At 43.0% G+C, this 23,583-nt stretch overlaps 2 protein-coding genes across 3 annotated transcripts in view; both read left to right on the top strand.

The window, feature by feature from the left end:
• The first annotated feature begins 168 nt into the window (after window positions 1-168).
• On the top strand, window positions 169-15,096 carry urb2 (URB2 ribosome biogenesis homolog). Of its 2 annotated transcripts, none has more exons than XM_037095681.1 (12): window positions 169-250; window positions 1,078-1,224; window positions 1,466-1,642; window positions 1,821-2,989; window positions 3,111-3,249; window positions 3,399-5,847; window positions 6,250-6,410; window positions 6,635-6,745; window positions 7,648-7,890; window positions 9,809-9,908; window positions 10,929-11,062; window positions 14,157-15,096. In XM_037095681.1, exons 2-12 carry the CDS (start codon window positions 1,099-1,101, stop codon window positions 14,352-14,354), a joined length of 5,007 nt encoding a protein of 1,668 aa, XP_036951576.1. In that variant the 5' UTR covers window positions 169-250; window positions 1,078-1,098; the 3' UTR covers window positions 14,355-15,096. The 2 variants fall into 2 exon arrangements, with proteins under 2 accessions (XP_036951576.1, XP_036951577.1); XM_037095682.1 differs by lacking the exon at window positions 169-250 and adding an exon at window positions 264-520.
• A 5,148-nt stretch (window positions 15,097-20,244) lies between these two features.
• The window catches only part of galnt2 (UDP-N-acetyl-alpha-D-galactosamine:polypeptide N-acetylgalactosaminyltransferase 2), a 57,628-nt gene continuing 54,289 nt past the window's right edge, over window positions 20,245-23,583 (top strand). Inside the window, exon 1 of the mRNA XM_037095020.1 lies at window positions 20,245-20,953. Coding sequence (XP_036950915.1) covers window positions 20,858-20,953 — 96 coding nt within the window. The 5' untranslated portion in view covers window positions 20,245-20,857. The remainder of the gene's footprint in view (window positions 20,954-23,583) is intronic.

Genomic DNA, 23,583 nt, shown 5'->3' on the forward strand with positions numbered 1-23,583 from the left:
GATTTCTCCACGAAATGCGTTTTCGTTTCTTTTGAAATCAAACTAATGCATTATCGTCCCGTAGAAATCAGTTAGGCGTTATATTTTACCAACATCTGTGTTGAATGAAGGCGGCAAGTGAATATTTGGCTGATAGCCGAGTAAAGAGTTGGCTAACATCGATCGTCGATTGCTTTTGCCTGGCCGGCGGGGTGAAAGTTGAAAGTTCGTCCACATCTGAAAACAGGAGGCACGTGCGGGTTGAAAAGCCGTAAGTGTAATTGGCAAAGTCCACCAAAGTACATGTGCCTACTTTAAAACTTTTAACACGGAAATGTTTTGACGAGTTGTTTGCCTACAGGCGAAAAGAAGCCCCGGTATTAGCTTCATGTGGTCAGAGTATGCTATCGTTGAGTATGCTAGTTGTCGCTGAGCTAGCAGTAAAGCATGCCAGTATGTTACATCGGTTTATTCTGAGGGCACCGGGCCGACTTAAACACATGAGAAGATAAAATATGTTTGTGGAGCAGCAAGCTCAGATGTAAGTTACTCGATGGAGAACGAGATATATTTCAACCTACATTAAGGGGGTCGGGTCTGGTGTGGATGATGAGGAGTGCTTTGGTCTAACGACCTGTCATAACTGTGTCCACATTGAAAACGACTGTGACTGTGGTTTATATCTGTGTGGTGGGGGTGGAGTACTTTTTTTAAAGTCCAGGGTTTGGATGGACTTTCTCTGTGGTCGTGTAAACACAGTTTTCCTTACCCTGTTCTCTAGTCCTATCCCCAGAGTTTATCACAGATACATGGCATTAATACTTATTACCACCCTAATTAGGTAGCAGATTTTTGTTGTTGTTGTTGTTTGTTTTTTGCAAGCATTGTAGTAAGACTTGTTCTTTGAACTTTACCCATCTCTGATGAGAAGTGGGCAGAAGGGGAACCAACTCCATCTCTCAGTCAGTATCTTGGTGTAAGGTGTTTACAGGAGAATTAACCTAATATACATACCACTATTTAGGTATTCTCACCTTTCCCCCGTCTTGTGTTCCCTCTCTCCGGCCTTGACTCCTTTTCTCTATCCTTCTTCTGTAGGCAGTAGCACCAGCTGCAGCGATGGCTGCCATCTACTCAGGTATCCATCTGAAACTGAAGAGTCCTCAGACTCCGTGGGAGGACAAGTTAAAGTTGGCACGATTTGCCTGGATCTCTACTCAGTGCCTGCTTCCCAACAAGGAACAGGTAACCGCTGAAGTTGGGTTACAAGATATGTGTGTCTTTGTAATAATATGGTATCATGGTGTCTTTTTTGCATCTGTTGATTGTTGTTCATTCCAGCATTCATTCCGCAATCTTCTGAAAAAGAATCTCATTGTCAGTTTTGGGATAGTTGAGGAAAAAAAAAAAGTTTAAATGATTTTAATAGTATTTACATGTCAACCAACCCTTTGTTCATGTCTATCTTGACTCTTTTCCTCTGTAGGTACTGTTGGATTGGTGCACCCATGCTCTGACAGGCTGGTACAATCAGAAAGTGGAGTTTTCTCAGAATGTTTTGGAAGGACTGTGGTGTTACCTGGATGATCTGCTTCACAGCAGAAAGCTCCACACTCTTCTCAAGCAGGGCAAGACCATCAGCCTGAGGCTCAACATGGCACAGGTGTGAAATACACATATTTAGAGTGAAATTCTTCTTTTTGAGCATGTTCATAAATGATGTTACCAACAGAGCTTTTATGATTGCTTTGGCTGTAGCGCATTCCCACTCTAGAGAGGTGATGTGACATTAATACACTAAGACTTAACTGAAATCTCTCTCTTGTCTGTTTTCCCTCCAGCTGCTGCTTGAGCGTCTCCAGGAGTGGGCGTGTGTTGATTCCAAGTCGCCACTGTGCGCGTCCACCATACTGAGTGTGTGTCAGGGTCTTCTCTCTTCTCCTGCACTCTCATCCGTCTTCACCACCAAGTATGAGCTCATGGTCAGTCTCCTGGCGAAGCTCTGCTCTCTGGCCTGCCGGGAGCTCCAACAGCCATTACTCACATCCTCACCCCTAATGGCTGAATCCGAAGATGAGGTGATGACTGAGTGTCTTAAAACTCAGCCCATTAGCGACTTGGTCCCTTCCCAAGTTGAGCCAGTGACTGAAAGTCCTCGAGATCAGCCAGAACTAGATGCTGATAAACTCCCCTCCAAGCCAAAGGAAAACCTCCAGTCTGCTACTTTGTTTGACGTTTTGCTTCAGGTGCTTACGTGTTATCTGTCAGTTCAGCGACAACAAGCTAATCCCAACAGAGTCTTTACTATGGTAACCAATCAGCTGATCCAGACGTTAGTACTTCTGAGACACCTGCTCACTTCCGGGGAATTTGCACCTTCTCACACACATCTACGTCTGCAGCTGTGCAGAGACATCCGCATCAAGATAGACTCTATCGTTCAGTTGGCTCTCTTCCCCTCTGAGCACCTGACCTCATACAAGGAGGAGCTTCTTCCATCTAAAGAGGATTCTGGGAAACGTGGTCCTGGAGGAGCGAAAGGCCTCTTGAAGCCAGTCAGTACCATTCTTTCCAAACTAAGTGCTCAGGGCTATTGTGAGCCAGCCCTACACTACAGTGTGAAGTCAAACACGTTATCTCTGCTGTTTAAGTTCTTTCTGGAAAGCTACGCAAAAGGGAGAGGAGAAAATGAAGAAGCACACAGGATGCTGTGTTTCTATTTCCTCACCAGGTTGGTCCCAATCCTGGACATAGGCCTTGATGGACAATCTTCCTCACCTGCCAAAGCAGATCAATCAGTCTCTGTGTCTCCTGGGCCTAAGTCTCCCTCAGCCTCCTTCTGTTCCCCAGAGAGCTGGAGCCTGGCTCTGCTGGCTGTGGAGTCCCTGCTGAGCCAGGCTCTGTCTGCTGGTATTTATAACGTAGCAGCAGATAGGATCAGACATGGAGAAGTCCAGCTCAACTTTTACGGAGCCGTGGGACAAATGCTCTTCAACCAGGCCCAGTCAAGGTAAAAACAAACAAACAAACAAACAAAACCCACTGGTCTTGATGTGAGGTTTTTCTCATTCAAATTAATCGAAGTCACAAGTCATGTCTCTTGTGACAACTTGTCCTGTTTTATCTTTCAGCATCCCAGCATGGTACCGCTGTCTAAAGGTGTTGTTGAGTCTTAACCATCTGATCCTTGAACCAGACCTGGACGAGCTGTTGTCATCAGCCTGGGTCAATTCTGGATGCATGGAAGCACGAGTGCAGCGGGCCCGACAGGTTCTTGACTCCACCATTACTTACATTGTTCATGTCCCCAAAACAAAAATGTACATGAAACCCTCACCCAGAATGAATTTCTACATAAAAATGGTAGAATGTGTAAGACATTAGTTTTGACTGAGACAAATTGTTTGATTCCCCAACAGGCTATGGTGTACAGTCTCCTCCAGACCTACACTAAGCTCCGTCAGCTGCCTCGCCTCTTCTCTGAGCTCTTGTCTGTGATCTGTCAGCCAGCCCTGGACCACCCCCGACCTCCTCTGCTGTCTGACGGCACCTCTGCCATGCTCAGAACTTGTCTTCTGGACACTCCTCCCTCCCAAGGCCTAGAGATCTGCTCATCAGTGTTGGAGAGCATCAGGAGGTATATACCACCTGAGCTGGTGAAGGAGGAAAGAGGGGCAGAGAAAATGGAGATTGATGGAGGAGGAGAGAAAGGGACGAATAAAGAACTGAACATTGACCAGGAGAGAGATGATGCATCTCTGAAGCTGTTTTCCCTCAGCCAACTGCTTCATGTTGTTTTGTTCAGTCTGAAGACTCTTGACAACGCCTCTCCGCTTCCCATTGTCAGGAAGAGTCAGGGCATGATGGAGGAGATGCAACAGGTCGTGGAGGAGCTACTGCCTCTGCTGTCAACCAAAGAGAAGGCTGTAAAAACAAATACAAGTTCAGTTCAGAAGACCCCGAGGAAAGGCAAAAAGAATTTAGACCAGAAAGAGCCAGAGAAGCTCTCAGAGTCTAAAACGGGAACTCTGTGGGAACGGAACACCGAGGAGGCCGCTCTCCTCCTCAAATACACCTTGGTGGAAGTCGACACACTCTTCCATATCCACTGCACCAAATACACACCTATAGACTCAGCCCGATCAGGAGCGCAGAGTGAGGCTGAAGGATGTGCACCAGTCCCAACCCTTCTAGAAAGTCTACCACCATCCTGCAGCCCCATGAGCTGTTTGCTGCTCAAACTCCTCACTTTACAGCAGATGAAGAAAGTTTTGCTAGATACCCCCTTACCTTCTGAACCCGGCGCTGCCGTACTTCTAAGCAAGGCAGCCCAGTTTATTTTAGTGAAATCAGAGTTTGAGGTGAGTCTGGAGGGAGAGCAGGTATGGGACGGGCAGATAGGGAGCGTGAATGCCGACTCCTACCTTGTAGCACACTGGTATCTTATCACATCCAATTTGCCTTTGATTGTTCCCTACCTGAGCAAAGATGATGTGGGACAAGTAGCAGATGCTCTTGTCAGTTCCCTCCTCAGCAGACAGACAGATAAAGGTACAGATCGGCCGCCCGGCTGTCTGACTGTCTCTGCCATATCTTCACAGCTTCTCCAAAGCCCTGTACTTATCGAGTTGCCTTCTCTGTTCTCTGCCACAGTCCATTCCCTCACACAAAGTATCATCGGGGTCCTCAAGGACGCACCTGCACCTACAGTTTGTTCTACGCTCCTGAAGTTTCAGGAGAAAGCAAACTCTTCTGAAGGAAACAAAACTATAGTTGAGGATATATTGGCATCCTCAAAGACCGGAGAGGGTGTTGTATCTCTGACTCACGCACAGAGCCAGACATTAGCCAGCTTACTCCAAATCTTAACACACCTAAACCCAGATGGGATGAACTCTGAGGATCTCTCTTCTGTTTTCCTCCTTCTCCTCTTCATCCTCACCTCCACCACCAGGCAGTCAGAGCAGATGACTGTGAACCCTCCTGAATCTGGAGATGATGCCGTCTTCCTAGCGAATCTGCTGAGAACGCTGAGTTGTCTCCTGGAGGGTAGAAACTTTCAAAGTGTTTTGAAACTCATCCATGGTGGCGCTCTGCTGCAAACTGTAGCGTCTTCTCTCCTCTGGCACAGCAACAATGGAAGATTTCGAGCCACACGCAACCCTGATTGGTTAGATTTGATCAAAGCAGTTCAGGCCTACATCAAGTGCTCAGTCCAGTTGATTATAACCAGAAAAAGCAGTGTTCGACTCAACCTGGACCAGTTCGTATCCTATCTTACCAGTAAAGAAATGGCAAGCAGACAAATTTTGGGACGCAGTGCAGCAGTAATGTCAGGTAAAGCCGACCCAGGAGCCTCCGTTTTGTCTGTTCATCTCCTGCTGGCATTGCTGTCCTCTTTCTGCCAGGCGTTATCTTCTAACCTAGGAAAGAGTGAACAAATGGATCAAACTTTGAAGCAGATGCTCACGAGAACGACTGCTTCGCTGGGACCAGCTGTTGAGTCCATAATGAACTCCCAGACTATTAGTCAGCCAGCCAGCAACCTTGGTCAAGCCTTTGTAGTAGAAGTTGTCACGGTCATGCTGCAGTGTGAACTGTCCTCACTCTCAGTTAAGGAAGAGAACAGGCCAAAGGACACCAAGCTGAGTCAAATGAGCCTCTATCAGGGCTTCTGCCAGCAGATCCTTAAAGAAATCAGTTCTGCCCACAGACCCATGGACTTCCTGGTTTCCTCTCTCCAGTTCTTGTCTGCTTTCTACAAAGCAGTGAGGACGATGGAGGAGCGACGAGAGGAGAAGACGGGAGGAAGGGAGTTGGATGAGCTGTACATGAGAATACTGCAGACTGTTCACAGACTGCTGACAGGTACATAGGCACATTAAAACAAACATATGATTCACCATCAGTCAGTGTTGATTTTTCATGAATTACCTCTGAATATTGCACATATTCACATGAGTTTACAACTCATTGTAGTAACTTCATTCCAGACCAGCTTTTCCATACAAATTAAGCAAACATAGGGCTCAACGTATAGCACTTACTTTTTAGTATTGGTCCTCAGTTTTGCTTCTGTATATTGAAATATGTCTATAATATTCTGGGCATATTTTAGGAACTCGTCTTAATTTGATGTATTCAGCTCTCACTGCAAATAAAACCCCCAATAATAACATAGAATTAAATCATTACTTCTCTGACAGTGTTTAAATAAAACTCGGCATTATTATCTTCATCCTGAATGTCACAGTTTGTCTGTGCTTTCAGCTTCTTGGCTGTCTTCGAATGACGTTTGTGAGCTGGAGCCTGCAGTGGATGAGCTGCTCCGCCACCTGGTGGAGAAAAGTACGACAGGCCAGTTCAACCTGCTGCTGCTGCTGATCAGAGAAGGACTGGACACTGGCCAGCTGAGGGCAGGAAACTACAAGGTAAGATGTTCATCAGTCAGTCCAGTCATGTGTAAAGATCCCAGAAACAGTTGACATTTTGTCTGACTGAATGCTTTTTCAGAGATATTGTATACTGTATAAGCTGATGAGAGGGAGATTCTGTTTTTTTTTCTTCCTCACAATAAATCATATTTGCTGTGACATGTAAATATCTAGCAAATTAACTGTCTTCTCACCCTAGCTTCTCCTTTACTGTTCTCCAGGAGGTGCTAGCTGCAGTAATCATCATTAAGCTGCTGTCCGGTTGTCAGTTACCTCAGTCCTGCTCTAAAGCCCTGTGGCTCTTTGCACCACAGATTATATCTGCTATGGTGGTGAGGAAAACACACACACACACACACAAAAACACATACACACATGCAGAGTCATATGCAGGGAACCAACAAAAAAAAAATCAGCTTCATTGTGCAGATAGAAAAAAATCCTTACGCAAGAGTTCCCAGTATAGCTGCACAGACATGGCAAGACAAACAGGGGACAGTAACATGTTGAGAATGATTTACAGTATGTTCTCTGGCCCCACATCAGTAATAATTTAGAGACAGCATGCTGGAAAAGTACATGTGACAGCCACCATAAGTGACTCGGCAGCCAAACGACAATCACTGTCTGTCTGTCTGTCTGTCTCTCTGTCTGTTTCCGGTGCAATGCCTGTTCAGTGTCACATCAACTGAAGCTCTTTTGGCCGATGTGTTTCCCATCAGGCCTGTTGGGTGGAGCAGACAGACGACACAGCAATCTGCTTAGCCACACACACACACACACACACACGTTTTTACTTTAATATTCTAACCATCCCATTCTGGCTCGTTGACCCACACTCATTATGCCCATATGTCCTTCATCTGTCTCATCTGTTATTTGTATACTCTGGGCTCCTCTCGCCCACTTAAAAGTCTTAATTGTCTGAATTCAAAGGAACAGGTCTCCCAAAAATGAAAATCCAGTCATTATCTACTCACCCCCATGCTGATGGAAGGTCAGCTTTCATATTCCACAAAACATTTAATGAATTTCATAGCAAAACAGAGTAGCTTTATTTCCCTAAAAAGCTGAAGTAGATAAGGACTTTTTTTTAAAATGTAGAAAAAACAACCCTGAAATGGCTCCATACATCTCTTTCAGTGTATCCATCAGTGATGGCTAAATTTCAGTTTAGTATTTTTGGACTGCGCTGCTGGCTGTAACTCACTTTGCCTATCATTCTGTGTCACAGTTCTTAGTGAGATCGTCCAGTCAGGATGTCTCTCTGACACTTCCCTTCACTGTTCCCACGGTGATGTCAATGACATCACTGGTGCGCCATGGAGAGGGACTCATCACCAACCCTCATCATGTGATCTTGGTCCTTGGAGCGCTCCAGTCGGTGCCCCTCGAGCACTTAACCCCACCCGTCTATCAGTCGACTTTCCTGGCTGTTCATGAGGCGTTGTTTGCCATCATCCAGTGTCATCCTCAGGTACGAAGAAGAAGAAAAACATTCATCTGCACCTTTATTCCTGTTTACTATCATGTAGATCATATGTTTAGGAATTGAATCTATGTACTATTCGGTGCACTTTAATTAATTTCTGGTGCTCCTGAATAAGAAAATTAGGCACACTAGCGCAACAAATGTAAAAGGTTAGTGTTAAGAGCCCTGCTGTGTCGTATTGATTTTATTATGTGATACCATGTCCGACCCATTTATAATATTGAGGGTAGACAAAACAGCAGCAACATCTTCCCCTGTAATACAGTCCATCAACCAAATGTAACCTTTCGGTATTAAAGATCAGTAGAAGACATTTTATCATGGGGTTTAAAAAAAAATGTTGTCAACATTTTTGTATAACATAATACTGACCTTACCAGGTCTTCAGCTATTAAATAGGTTTTGTAGCTTTTTGTCAGTATACTTGTTAAAATACCCTCCAACACAGACGCACACTCTACGACCCAAACCTACACACTTCAGGTCAAGGCTGCTGGTTGAATCCATGATTTTGAAGAAAATGCAGTCTGTGACTTCGCTGCTGAGCCACAGGATGCCTCAGGGAATGTTGCTTAAAACAAAAGGATATTGCAGCTCACCAGAGTCATGCTGCAGCTGCACGAAAACCACAAAACATCCAAATTTCCAGCTCATGCTGGAGTGGCCTGCATTGTGCCCAGGGTGTCAAAAAAGAACAACATTTTTCCCTACAGAAATATGCTTAACTAGAAGTGTAAAACTTTTAAATCCACATTCCAGCCCACACAAAGCCTTTTGTTTGGTTCACCAGCTTCATTCATATTACAGCCGTGTTAATGTGATAATTTTTTTTGTTTCTTTCTTTTTGAAATGTTGACAGATTTTCGGTATGTCACAGTGACACAGTATGATTGAAATGGGGCAGCTGCATTGAATGAAACCAGGAAAGAACCAGTTAACTGATATCAGATGTTTGCGGGGACAAAACACAGCGGTAAAGGAGAGCAGAGGAGAGGGAGTGGGGGAGGCGAGGAAGGAAATGAGGGTAAATTTACAGAGGAAGAGAGAAGAATGAAAAATAATAACTGGTGAAGAGCTAAGAGAAGAAGCAGTGGATGGAGAACAAAACAAAGAGGGGTGATTTGAATGCGATGCACGAGGGAAGTTTCAGGACAAGGCAGAAAAAAGGGGGAGTGAGCTGGAGAAAGGAGGTGTGATAGGACAGAGGAGGGAGGTAGAGAGGAGAGGTAGGGGAGCTGGCAAGAAGTGAAGGTTGGCATGGAGCAGGTTTAAGAAGATGGAAACCATTACTGAGCCCCAACCAGGGCTGGTGACATCACCTCCTCGTTTAGATTCTCTCTCTCTTCATCCTCCCTCAGTCCACTGTAGGCCTTGAATGGAGAACGAGGAGGAGGAGGAGGAGGGAGATATGAACAGAAATGCAAACGTAGTTCTTGTGGGAATCTAACTCTTACGTTCAGTCATTTTTTGGACTGCGTAAGTTTATGGCTGCTCTGTCATGACTCAGGCGGTGAGAATGAGGAGGTAGATGCATAATGCTGGACTGTTTTGGGCCAATTTTAAAAAGGTTGCCTTCGTCCAACTTCTAACGTCCTAAAACTTTTAATTTCCCATTTTCTACATATTTCCTTGTAATTTAACCTACATCTTCAGTATTTCTTTTCATGAGGGTGTGGACCACTGTTTCTCCACTAAAATTACAGCATTTGGAAAGATGGAACCACCAGGACAATTGGCAGAGCAGGATTCATGTGAAAGCTATTAGAGCTGTGAATGGGCAGGCAGTCACAATGAAGTTATTTGGTTAAATGCACCAACCCTCCATATAAGTGAATATCCTAACCTGACCAATGTTTGACGGTATAAATAATTTTTTTGACCGTATACCTGCTTGTGTGTTCAGGTGATGTTGAACGCTGCTCCGTCATTCTTAAACGTCTTCCATCGTCTGGTGGCATCAATCATGCAGGAGGGTCGGCAGAGAGGAGACGTCGGTGTCACAGGTAACACATCAGACACCATCTCAGACAAGAAGACTTGTTATATGATGTGAATTCATTTGGGAAAACACATTTTGATTTGGAGAGAAACATTCAGATTTTGTCTGCGTAAATGACGAGGCAGCTGCAAAGAGTTCAGTTCATCTGATATCCCAGAAATGTTTTTGTAAAATTGTCAATAAATAACATGAACTGAAACCAAAAACAAACTTTAGACTTTTGCTTTGCTAAGCCCATTTATTATAGGTTTTCATTTTTGCAAAGCAGTGTTCCTTTTGTATTTTCAGTAATTTATCGATCACAAAGACTCCAAGACTTTCCAAATGTCTTTGGAGCCAAAGAGCACCTTTTTTGTTATACCTTCATTCGTGATGCAGCGCCCCTAAGTCAATCTGCCATTTGTTTCTTTTATAAATTAGATGCACAGTTTGATCCAGGTTTGGCTTGTGGCTTGGCACCCTTCTTTCCTTAAAAAATGACGAGACAGCAGATCAGGAACATATTCAGCAGTGTAAATTCAATTTCATAAACTTGAAAGTCAGGTTGATGCTGTATTAAAAGCTTAAAGAGGAATATGATTCTTTCTACCGGTTTCCTGCTACTGGAAATTACTGGACGAACTGGTAAGCACTTGGTGTCGTGCCCAGGCACAAACAGTTGGCCGCGTCTGGTAATTACTCATCAGTAGTAACTTTCCGTAAATGTTAAGACAGGGAACGTTCACACATTTTACAGTCCAAATCCACTGTAAACTGCAGACATCTGTTGCAGAAATCTCTACTTAGTCAACACAGAAATTATTACTGACAAGCCAACAAGTTGTAAGATTATCTGTCATTTTCAATGTTTTGCTTCATTTCTGGACATGCATCCTATTCTATGTTCCTTTAATAACCTCATTTCTTCTTGACCTCTATGTTGATTTATTGCAAGCTTTTAAGCATTAATGCTTAAATTAAATTATAACTAGTCTGTCACATGTCAACAGGTTAATGAACTAACATCAGTCTGGTTTTTTTAAAGGTGCAGACAATGACGTTTATCTCCAGTGCTCCAGACTGATAGAGAGGATGTACTCTCACATCGCTGCCACAGCAGAGAGCTTCACCGCGCTGTCAGCGTTCATGGTGGCACAGTACGTCACGGAGCTGCAGAAGGTACAAGCACTCATTCAGTCATAGTAACATGCAGTCAACACGGTCATCTGAAGCCGTCTATCATCCCGAGCGAGTCTCCACAGCTGTGTGAATGAGGCGGCGGGATCTCAGCTGATCCTTTGATCCAGCCTAGTTTGCTTGGTGGTGCGTGTTGAGCTGGTGAGATTTGGGCCGAGCAGAGTGACGGAGACGCAGACGCTCAGAGGCAGCGATGGGAACTATTTCCATTGGCCAGATTTTGAATGTTCACAAATCTGAGCGAACGGGTCCAGGATTACTGTAACTCCAGTGTGCTGGTATGGAGCTTTAGGCTGGATGTTCCTTCAGAGCAGTGAGTCATGTCTGGTTTGTGAACGCGGCTCTTCTCTGCTGCCACCACACTGTATTTAACGTGACGCCAGTCTTACTCAGCAGTTTCCAGCAGAGTCACACATAGAGAGGAAGATGTTGAGCGCCCATCCAGACAGACAGGCAGGCAGACAGGCAGACAGAAATGGGGAGAAATAGGTGTTTGGAGTCTCTGAGCTCTGTGTGAGTCACCTTTATAATCCTAAAATTGGTTTAATATTGTGCTTTTAATGAGGTTTTTCAAGGAGATGGACCTTTTTCTGTAAGTCAGGGTTAATTTAGCCATCTCTGTGTCAGAACTGTTTCTACTGGCTTCTTGCCCTTACTGAACCTTCCATGCAGCAGCCAGGTGTTATTAGACCAGAGTGGAGCAGCAGTTAGAGAGTGCAGTTTTTTTATGCTGGTGAAGTTTATGAATTTGGACACTCGTCTCGATATTAAAGTGGCTGGACTTGCTGTTCTATTAAAAAGCTGTTTTAATAGCAGCATCCCACCAATTTATCAATTTGATCGAGCACACACTATAATGTTTTCTGACTCACGGCAGACAGTTTAAAGAAAAATGGTTCTGAGTTGATGCAGTAGAACCAGAGATTTAATCTCTTTTATTTGATGTGTTCTTCTTTGTGCCCTCCTTATCCAAAAACACATCTCAAGCTCAACAGTTCGAGCAGAGATCTTGTGTGTTATGCTAGCTGTTGCAAATATATCCTCAGAGATGAGGAGTGGGCTACAGAGTAAGCTCACTTGTCTCCAACCCCACACTGCCAGATTTTTTTAACGTTTTCAAACTTGTGGTCTTCAGACCCGATCAGAATTTGTACAGCCACGTGTTCATTAACACTCATTCATTTGTACTCTGTAAACAGACTTTGATTTGTGCATTTCTTCTTAAATGTAAATGTATTCAAATATGCTTATTTATTTTTAGTTAAACATACTACAAGTAACTTTTAACAGGTTATGAAACGGTCTCAATGTATTATTTATTCCTATTTATGACCTACATAAGCATTATAGTTGTAGTTATTCTTAGTGCCTGTCACCTGTTCGGGGACTTTTGCGGATTGGACAAATGAAATCTGGGGATGAATTAAGGAGTCAAATGAAAAATATTAATATCTGGTACTATTTACAATATCAAAAATGACACAAGATTTTTATGAAAAAATAAATTAAACAAAGTTATACCATGACAATGAGATATGTCTTTTCTTTACCTGGCTAGTTGCTTAGAACAGCAGTGTACTGTAGTAAACATGAAATATTGATTAAAAATCACCAGAATCCTTGTTTATAGTTCCTAGGTTGCAAAGGGATCTAAGTATCAGGAGACAAAACCTTCAATAAGGGAAAGACAATGTTGAGTAAGAAAGAATATTTCAGAGATTTTGCATATGCTAATCTAACCTGATGTAATTTAGCCAATTCGTTATAGTCTTTTTTATTTACACAGTCGAAAATGGCAAGTTTATCTCAGAGAGCTTCACAGTGTGTATGGCATGTTTCACTGTCTGTCTTTAGACCCGAAGTTTGGATAAGATAAAGTAACACAGAAATTAACAAAAGTGGAAACCCGAGGAGGAGCAAACAGAGGAGCCGTCTCTGGAAAAGCCACACCAGGTATTTGGACGGTCGTTCCAGTAATGGTAACTTTGGCAAACTAATACTCCACAAGACATTTGATACGTTAGCTTTGTTTACAGAAAAGCCATAATAGGCTTTTTCCTTTATGATGTGAACCCTGCCATTATGTCCACCAGGTTTATTAATCATTTACAGTCAGGTACAGTTACCAGGGTTAGGGTCTGAGGACAGCCAACTGCACAAGTCATCAGGTCATGGTGTGTAGCACCTGTCTGCCTGCGGTGGTATAATGTAACAGGGATGAATGAGCAGACACTGTTGAAATTTCCCCTGGCTTGATGTGCACGGTTCACTGAGCAAACAAAAGGCGGTGTTGTCCATTGTGTTTTATTGTGTTGTATTGTGTGTGGATCCACGAGCACATTGTGTGTCGGTTGTCTGCTTCTGTCACACAAGCAGATGAAGTATGAGGGTACGCGCACTGGATCGGATGGATCTTGTATGGATGTGGGTCACTTGACAATATTCCGTACTGAGTTTCAGATCTGAACCTCAGCATGGTTCAAAAGCAATGCTGTCCACTTCGATTTTTGATCGGTTTAAATCCAGCATTATGGATTACTATCTCTTTCTAACCAACCCTCCCTTTCATTTGTCTCTTTGAATATTTGCTGTAGTAATAAATTGATCGTAAGCGTCGTCTCTCTGTGGTAGTGCCGCTCCTAACATCTGCATAAACATAAATTTTGCCTGGATTAGGACATGCTGATGAAGCTGTGTGACATAAATGTAGATTGAACTGTTCCGGTGGCACATAATTTGTGGCTTCATATGCGCGCCTCGAGCCCGACCACGGGCTGAATGTCGACACACAGTATCATGTGTCCATTAATTAACTAAGAAAGGGGGAAAATGTGCTTTTGTTAACATGCATTAGGAAACTGGGGAAGCAGGAATGACTGAGGGAACATCAGTGGCTCGTTTAACTGAACGGACTGGAATTTCAGTCTGTGACACAAGAATATGATTAGTCAAACTGATAGGAAGTGTGTGTGCTCCTTCATGCCTTTGGCTTCATTTTTATTTCCTGTCTTCTCCCTAGTGTGTCCTCCGCCTTCTTGTCCTTTTTTCAAAATTGTCCTCTTATTTCCCTCTCCAGGTTACTCTGCGACCCGACATTAAGCTGCATCTAACAGAGGGGATCTACAGGATTCTGGACCTGTGTATGGAGCAGGACACCAAGTTTCTGACGGCCGGACTGCAGATGGGAGTCAGAGAGGTGTTCAACGAGCTGTACGGCAGCTACACCCACTACCACAAAGCCCAGAGGCAAGGAGAGGACAAGTACACAGTTTAACCGGCAACTACAGGCATCGTCAACCTTTGGTGCAGTTTTCATATAATATTGTTAGAACAAATTTAAATAAATGGAAAGACTGTTTATGTGGTATTTCTGCTTTTGAGTGGGAAATCAGATATTACAGCTCATGGATACCATGTGAGGATTCAGGGTGTAAACAGTTATCACTGACAAAGCTCTGCATAGATTTTTATTTCTCCTTGGAGACAGTCTTTTGTAAAAAAAAAACAACACAACTGGATAGTTTCTGCACTGCTTTGAATTTGGCATCTAAACACAGCACAATAATCAATATACAGACACAATGATATTTCAATAGATGAAGCTGAAAAGAGTTAAAAGGAGGCAGGCCTGTGGTGTATTGTTAACAGACCTACTGGCATTAAAAGTACAGTTGCACTGCCTGATCAACAGGAACAGCAGTTTTTTTTTTTCTCAGGATGCACAGTGACTGACACAGTGATGGAGTCAGTACAGGAAATGTGTCTGAACTGAAGTGTTTCCTCATCAGTGTGACCTCTGACTGCAACTGTTGTGAACGATGTGTAAAATGTTGTTTGTTTTCCAGTTTAAAGAAACTCTTTTTGATCAGATATGATTATTAATTAATTGAATTGCTGAGGAAAATCTGGATGTTAATGTATAAATAATGCTGTATCTTTTCTATATTGCTGTTTTTCACCAAAACCTAATGATTTAACACAAGATGTATTCAAATATAAAGTTGTCTCAAGCCTGTTTTGGTGCATCCTTTTGTGCACTGTAATGTTTTGGGATTTTTTGGGGGTATTTAGGTTTAAACCTGTGAGCGTTGCAGGTTCATTGTATGAATCTGTAGGACTGCCGGCCCTGCTGTAAAACCCCCAGAGTGTTGTTTTGCTGAAGTATTTCTAGAGGCTGAAAAAAACAGATTAATGGACTGTGCTCTATTTGGCACCAAACAGTGACACAGATGAATTATAGAATAAAGCAGCTGTAGTGCTGTTACTGCAAATTATTTAGAGGAAATGATATATTAGATTTAATGACACTTTAGGGCCGTTAAAGAAACTCCATAACAAGAGCGATGCTGAGAGAGATCATACTGTTTCTGTTATTACAACCGTTTTGTGATCATTATGTTGAGTATGAAGGTTTATCAAACCTTTACTGCAAATGTGTAACTGAGATTACAGTAGAAACGCTGTCTCCTCCAATACTTTATGTTCAGATGAATTGAATGACTTCTTGGTTCATTTTACTCTGAATGGATCAACTGAGGTGTTGATGTAAAGGCTGGCGGTATAAGTGACCGCTCAGGTTTTTTTTTCATGATTTCACTGATGGTTGAAACATATTTTTTTGTAAATATGAATAACAGTCAAAAAAAGTCAAGCTCTTTGAGAATCCGGAGCTTTACATTAATAATGAGCTCTCTCTCTGAGTACTCAGTGTAGTTAGAATTGATTAATGTACTTATTAAAATGTTTGGGGACCTCTTATCTTCAGTCTTATCAGTAGATGTAGCTGTCAGATAAATATGGAGGAAAATATTAAAATGAGTAAAAACAGACTCACCAGGGTCCGTGCACTGATGACGTGTACTCTGTCTTTAAGCTGAAACCCTCCTCTTACTTGTGACAATGTTTTACCTGGAGGTTTATGTAAATGCTTTGAAATGGAAAAATGTTAATTTTACAGCGCAGTACTATCAAAGCAAAGCTCAGGAGAAAATGGAAAATTGTTTATAAAACCACGGTCCCTCAAAGAGTCTTTTTGCCTCAGTAAAAGCTTCACAAATGAGGCATTTAGTGAACAGATCAGACATGACATGGCAGCTCTCAGGAGTGTTGGACTCTTTTGTTTTGCTCTGACTCAACTGTTCTAAAAAAAAAAACCTCTATAGGAGGAAGGTGTGAAGACTCAACAGGACAGGATTTTAGTTGATCTCTTACTCTCCTTCCTTACCAAAATTCAAAGTTTTCTTGTCTCTGATCTAGTGCTTTAAAGTGAGATTTAAAGAAATGTCACTTTTTTAAGCAACACGGCATAAGCAGCATTCACAGTGATACGATTTCCAGTGATTTGGGATATTTTGAGAATATTTCAATGCTTTTGTAAAATATGCATTCATTTCTGAAAAAAATATTGACTGGAGGTATCAAAAAAGTAAAAGTCAGCACACACTAATCTGTACAGCAATCATTTACGCTCATTTGTTGCCAGCTTGGCTTCGTCTCCTTTGAAAAAGAGGTCATGAATCTCAATAGGACTAACCTGGTTAAAGGGAAATGCCACCGATTCTACACATTAAAGTGTGTTTAAGGGTTTTTGGAAGTACTGCTGTATATCTAAAAAAAAAAATCAACGTGAAATCTGATAAATTACATTTGGGGTAATGTAGTTGTCAGTTCAGGTCTCTGGCTCTCCTGATTTGATTTTAATCATTAGTTTTGAAACTGTCTATGAGTCCAGCTCCGTTATAAGGGTGCAATGCTCGACCTGTGACAGCAACTCTCAGTCCGAACATGTAAAATACACCAACTGAGTCAGTGGCCTTACGCTTCTGAGTTTGAACCTGTAGGTACCCTCCAGCATCTCTTCTTGAAGCACCGCTGTAGTGCAGCAGTGTAGTCAGCCGGCAGTATTAACAGGTCGATCACTGGAGATTGTGACCAGTAGTCAAGAGTCATTTGTCTTTAAGTGTTGTAAGTTAAGTATTTCTGTCAGTAACGTGCGTAAATGACATAACTTTGTGATGTAGCTCACTTAAGTTACTGTGAGTTATGAAACTGAGCACTTTTATTATTATATTAAGTATGAAAAAAGTATTTTTGGAGTCTTAACCTAACCAGCCGTGACAGTTTGATAATGTTAAGAATGGTTCAAAGTTATAATATGTCACAGTAAGGGAGCTGTTTGTCAGCAAGCTTTATTTTGAAAGTCTAACCGGACATTACCACTGACCAAGCTGCTATAGTATTTGCACGTTGGGACGCGTGCCGTACACTACCCACGATGCAACATAACCACTGACTGATGTCACTGGAGGCAGTTTGTCAGATTACATGCAGCTACATTCAGGAGCCACACAAGGTTTTATACAACTTTTTTTCACATATGCAGTAGAGACCTGTAAATACATTTAATGTGTAAAATTGGTGCACTTACCCTTTATATGAGGTTAATTAAATTAAAACTTGGTGAAACTCTGTGTGCAGCTGCAATGAAATATTTCCAACTCACAAAGCTCTTTTCTTCTTGGCAGCAGTTCTTCTAGTTGGGCAGGTTTCACAAACCTCACACCAACAAACTGATAGAAGGGAATATAAATCACTTCACCGGCCAGGATATTTGTTTGTAGCATTTCCTCCATCTGGAATCACATCATCAGTCTTTTTTGCAGTATTAGCCTTGGTTTATTCTCGGTCGTAATTGTTTAATAAATTACTAGAACTGATGATAATGAAATACAAGCATGTTAATCTGACTGTTAAAACGACTGACCAGCTCACAGCCAGCAGTCAGCCGTGTCGCCTCTTCTCTTCTCTATTTCTGGAAGAGGTCTTGAAAGCCAAGCTGAACCTCTTCAGGGGGAATTTGAGCCCCTCATAACAGTTATTTAGGATGTTCAAGGCAAAGGGCAAAAGGGGAAAAAAAAACCTCTTTCACCTCTGTGCTGCTAAATTTGCACAACATCTGTTTCACTGCTTCTTGCTCCTCAACCCCTCTCTCCCTCTAACTTCAGTTTGACGTCCATCCATCCATCCATGCTCTAACACTACTGTAGGTAAGATAAACACACACACAGTCCCTTTTCAGACCACCGCAGCGGGAGCAGCAATGAATAAATATGTGTGCGTGTAATACTTCAGGGACTCTTTGGAGGCTCGGCACAAAGTGCGTATTGATAGCATTTTCTGACTCGGCCTGCCGGGCATTTTTGCTCTCTGGTCAAAAATCATATTTTGTCAGCGTTAAAATGGAAAATGTCAGAGGCAGATTGAAGCACGCTGAACAGGAAGTGGACCTTTCAGTTTAGCAAAAGGTGGTCCAGCGCCGTCTCAGAGAGAGTGGATCCGACCACCGCGGAGCAGAGAAACATCTTTTTTCAGCTTTCAAGTGCTTCAGCGATGTCAGCTTGACTTTTTTTTTTCTGCAGAACATTTGAGGATTTGTGAAAAATGTTCCATCAAGTACAATTTGAGGCGACACTTGATGTTGCATTTTCTTTGTATCTGAGTTATTGAGTTTGATGGAACTCTGTGTCTGCTGCTTTTAAAGGCCCTCAAATCTTTATTGTTTTTAGACAGCCTCCTTTTAGAAACACACACACACACACACACACACACACACACACACACACACACACACACACATTTTAAAAGATATTTTCTGTATTGTTGTTTTGACACTGGTTTGAAGTGGATGGGGAGCATCAATTACAATCTAGCAGCATTTGAACGGTGAATGTGTGGTTTTTTTGCTCATGTTGCCACACAAGTGTCAATCAAATCTGATCAAACGACACCCACAGTTCTGTCGGAGCAGAGTTTTATAAATAATACCCTGTTTACTTTGGTGGGTTTGTGTTCAGTAATGATATTCATATATAGCTGATGCTCTAGAGAAATAATAATAGACCGTCTCATAAACCGTATTGTGTTACAGGCGTGTGGCTCAAGTCATCTGGTTCAAGTCTCAAGATAATCTCAAGTCGAGTCGTATTGATACCTGTATGGTAAAGGTACAGTTGACCAGTGATATATAACTAAGTACATTTACTGCACTGAGTACTGCACTTAAGTACAATTTTGAAGTGCTGTTTCTTCTACTTTACACTTCCACTTCACTAGGCAAAAACTGTACTTTTTACTTTACTTTTAGTGATAACTTTAGTTACTAGTTTCTTTGAGCAAGCTGCATCAGAGCCATTTGAAAAAGATGAAGCTGTTTTAATAGAGCAATTTAATACTTATTTTTTATAAGTGCTTTTTTATTTCATCAGAAAAATACTGTCAGTTAAAAAAACAAACATGTCAATACGTATATTTTACTTGTAATTTTACTTGATACATTAGAATTTATTTTTAATATTCAAGTGAATTATATATAACAGATGCTTTAAGACTCTGAGTCAAGTGCAATTCATATGAAGTAACTTTTTATTGGGGATCCTCTCTGTCACATGAAGCCTGCTGTCAACACTGTTTAAGAGACTGGATGCAGCTGACCAAGCTAGAACAGAACCAGACCCACTTCTGGTCTGACTGTACAGAGAGTGGTGCTGCAGTCACTGAGAGCTAATGGTGACTGTAAGAAATGATTGCATGCATATCACGACTTCCTGAACCTCAGGGTGACGTCGTCATCATCTCCGTGTTTTGTCTCTAGTACAAAACCAAAAGATATTAAATGAAACTTGAGTGGAGTTTGTTTTGTCAGCTAACTGTTTCCAAGATCAAGAGTCGACTTTCATTCTCAACAAGGTTGAAGTCCCTGAAAAGTGCTGAGTAACATGACAAGCTGGACATCTCCAATCACAGGACTGCTCTGTGTTCAGGATCTTGGTCATCAATTCATTCATGATGGAGTTGTTCTCTATGAATTAAACTCTCCTTTAATAAAAACGTGGGCCTGTTTTCAGGACGGAGGGAACAAGGAGAATGGATAAGAAAGGAAAGAAAAGGAAAGGAAAGGAAAGAAGAGGAGAGAAGAGGAAAGAAACGAAGTGGAAAGGAAAGGAAAGGAAAGAAGAGGAGAGGGGAGGAGAGGAACGAAGTGGAAAGGAAAGGAAAGGAAAGGACATAAATGGAACAGAAAGAAACGGACTGGAAAGGGACTGGAAAGGAAAGGAAAGAATAGCAGAGGAATATAAAGGAGAAGAAAGGTAAGAAGGAGAAAGAATAGAAAAGGAAAGGACGGGAAAGAAGGGAAACTGAACGGTAAGAAGAGGAATGAAGAGGAAAGGAAAGGAAAGGAAAGGAAAGTGATTAGACAGCAGTAAATGAGAAGTTAAACGAAACCTTTGTTTCCTCTTATTTGACGGGTGTAAAGTGTCTCTGGCGCCTCCAGCGTCTCCTCGGAGCGGCTGCAGCTCGACGGCAGACTGAAATCATGTAGCATGATGATCGCAGAGCGTCTCTCTCAGCTCGAAGACACACATAGCTGAAATTTTACAACAACCATTTCCTACAGGGACTGTCCCCACCCCCTTCACTCGGCTTTAGCACGGTTCCGCACGGCACGGCTCGGCTCGACTCGCTGCCAGCCCCGGCCCTCCTCCAGGGCTGCCTGAGCCGGTGTTTGATTGGATTAGAGTCGGGTAGCCTTTGCCCTCTCACCCCGCTGATGTTGGCTGGCTGCTTCCTGCTCCCTCCGCTCCCCCTGACCGACTGACGAAGCCGCACGGCGAAGCGCCCTGCACGGACACAGCCGACCGGGACGAGCCGCGACAGAAAGACCCGACGGTACCAGAACCTCGACGCACGGGGAGAGGCGGACGGAAAAACGAGGCAGCCATGCGGAGGAAATCGAGGATATCGTTATGCTTTGCCGTGCTGTGGGTGCTGGGGATAGCCTACTACTTCTACCCGGGAACAGCGCTGAGTCGAAAGGTAGGGCTTCCGTTCCTCGACTGCCTTTTTCGGGCTACACGGCGCGTCCGTGTCGTGTGGAGGTTTTTCTCCCAGGACAAAGCGAAGATGGAGCGGCGTGACTTGGCGCCGCGGTGCCTCTCTCTTTTTTTTTTTCCTGGGCTCTGTTCGGCGGCTGCACCGATGCTGTGAGGAATGTGATAAAGGGGCCTGCTAGTATCAGTGGACAGGCATTGATTTGGTGGAGATGAGTGTGGACAAGGGCAGCAGGGGGAGCGGTGGGCTGGCAGGGGCGGCGTGCACGGACCTCCCGCTGTGCCGGTGATCGAGTCTCCGTGGCGGCGAGAGCGTGGCACGTCCACACCGGGGGAGGGGTTGTAATGTGGCGGCGCCGGTGAACGTTAGAGCCGGATAAGAAAGGTGAAAGCATGCCGAGTGGTTGTTATTAATATTAGGCTGCTGGCCTGGCTCACAGGGCCGGGGTAGGGTGGGAGGAGGGTGGGTGGTGGTGGTGGTGGTGGGTCGCCTATAGAGCACGTCAGCACAAGCTGCTGCTCCGAGAAATGAGCAGAGATCAGGAAGTGTGCAGATTAAAGCCGGGTTAAAGCTCTGATTCAACATGCTGTAGTGATGTAATTGTTTTCTTTTTTTTTTAAGCCGGCTTTAGACATTAGTTCAGTTTTTTTTTATCCACTTTAACCTGACTGCTGTGACGCCCCATTTGTACTTGATATACTGATATCAGTCTGTCAGATGCACCAGGCTTCAACACCCCTGCAAACAAATCCTCTCATATTGTTCACTTTGAGTTGAAACTGTGAGGTTGGGTCTCACGTTTCTGATATTTTGCCCCATTTAAAAAAAAATCTAGTTATTTATTTATCTATCAATAAAATAAGAAATTAGAGCTCAAACAAGTGATTGATGTGTCAATTGGCAGAGGGTGGATACTCAGTTGAGTCACTTCTCAATCAGTGATGTCTGACAGTTGATGGTTCCACCTTCTCAAATGTGAGTTTTCTGCCTTTGCGTTTGTTAAATAATAGTGAGCTGAACATCGTTGGGGTTTGTGGTCAGATGTCACCCATTTGTCACCATTTTTGTTGTTTTGTAGACCAAACCATTCATCGAGAGAAATGACTTTGTAGATTGATCAGTGATGAAAATGATAGTTAAGTTGGTGGTCTAACTCTACAACAGCCTCCAAAATGGCCATACAGTTGAATCAGCGCCTTCTGAGAACAGTTTGAACAAAAGCTTTCTGTGATTGTCGGGGTTGATGCAAGGCTGCACTTAAGTTTGCCTTGTACCACTGTGTGTAAGTTATTTCTCTACCTTTTACTTTTCCTTACGCATTACGTATTTTTAACTGTGTAAGTCATGCAGTTAGTTTGCAGCTGGTGGAGGAATGGATTCCATTCATTATATGCCAGGCCCGTACATGCAACAGTATACCATACGTGAAGTATAAGTCAAATATCCTGAAGGTGTTCACGTGTGGAAGAAGACGTGTTGCCACTGTACACACATATTCTTTGTGTGTGTGTGTGAGGGAGAGAATCTGAGCACAGTCACTTTCTTGTGTTGGGGAAACATCCTGCTCATGTGTATAGCGAGTGTGTGTGTATGTCTGCTAGTGTTAATGTAGGCCAGTGTATCCTGCTGTGTGTATGTATGACGTGAGCGCAGTACACTGCCTCTATTAGCCCTCAGGACTCGGGTAGAGTGTGTGTGTCTGTGTGTGTGTTTATGTGTGTGAACGTCCTGTGTGTATTCCACCTGTCTCTCGTCTCGTCCTATCTGTCTCTCTGTGTTTGCTTTGCTCCAGTCAACCAGAGCAGCCCTTTTACTTTTCCATTAGGCTGATAGCTCTGTGTGTGTGTGTGTGTGTGTGTGTGTGTGTGTGTGTGTGTGTTTGAGGTTGTTAAGGGGGTCAAAGTGGTGCTCCCTTGATAAGTAACTTTCTCTGGAGTTGGATTGCAGGCAGCATTAATATGGAGCCTGGATGATCAGCAGCACCTGGCTGTCGTCTGTACACAGAGATTTAATCCGTTTAAACAAAGGTGCTGCTGCACAGTCAAGGTGCTGTTTTCCATCTCATCCTCCTCCCCTCCTTTAATAACTTCTTAGTGTGGTTGGTCAGGAGGCCAACTTTGTAGCTGCGGTTTAGTGATGTTTTTCAAAAGCACCCAAGGCGTACACATAAATACACTCGATTCTTTTCTGCACTGAGGGCCTGTGAAATAACAACAACCTGGTGGTGATTGATTCAAAATGTTGAATGGGTTTTTTGTTGTTGCTACAACCAATGGTTATTTTCATTATTGATTAATCTATGAAAATGTTATTAAATATGCTCATAATTTTGTGGAGCCCAACAAGATATTTTGAAATAAACTTGTCCAAAAACAAAAGAGAGGCTAGTCAAAATTCAATGTTATTAAACTGGAAAAACACTTGATTTTTATGCAGACTTTTTTATGCATGTAAAAGGTCATGGAAGTTGAAAAAGCCCAAAGCTCTTCTCTCCCACAGACAACACTGTTCCTGAAATGCCTCGTCATTAGTCCGACCTTCAATTCTTCAATTCAATGTCACACATTTGCCAAATATATGCCTATATCCACATTCGAAGTGAAGCTAATCGGAAG

This window comes from Acanthopagrus latus, chromosome 4, assembly GCF_904848185.1.
Source record: "Acanthopagrus latus isolate v.2019 chromosome 4, fAcaLat1.1, whole genome shotgun sequence".
Taxonomy (NCBI): domain Eukaryota; kingdom Metazoa; phylum Chordata; class Actinopteri; order Spariformes; family Sparidae; genus Acanthopagrus; species Acanthopagrus latus.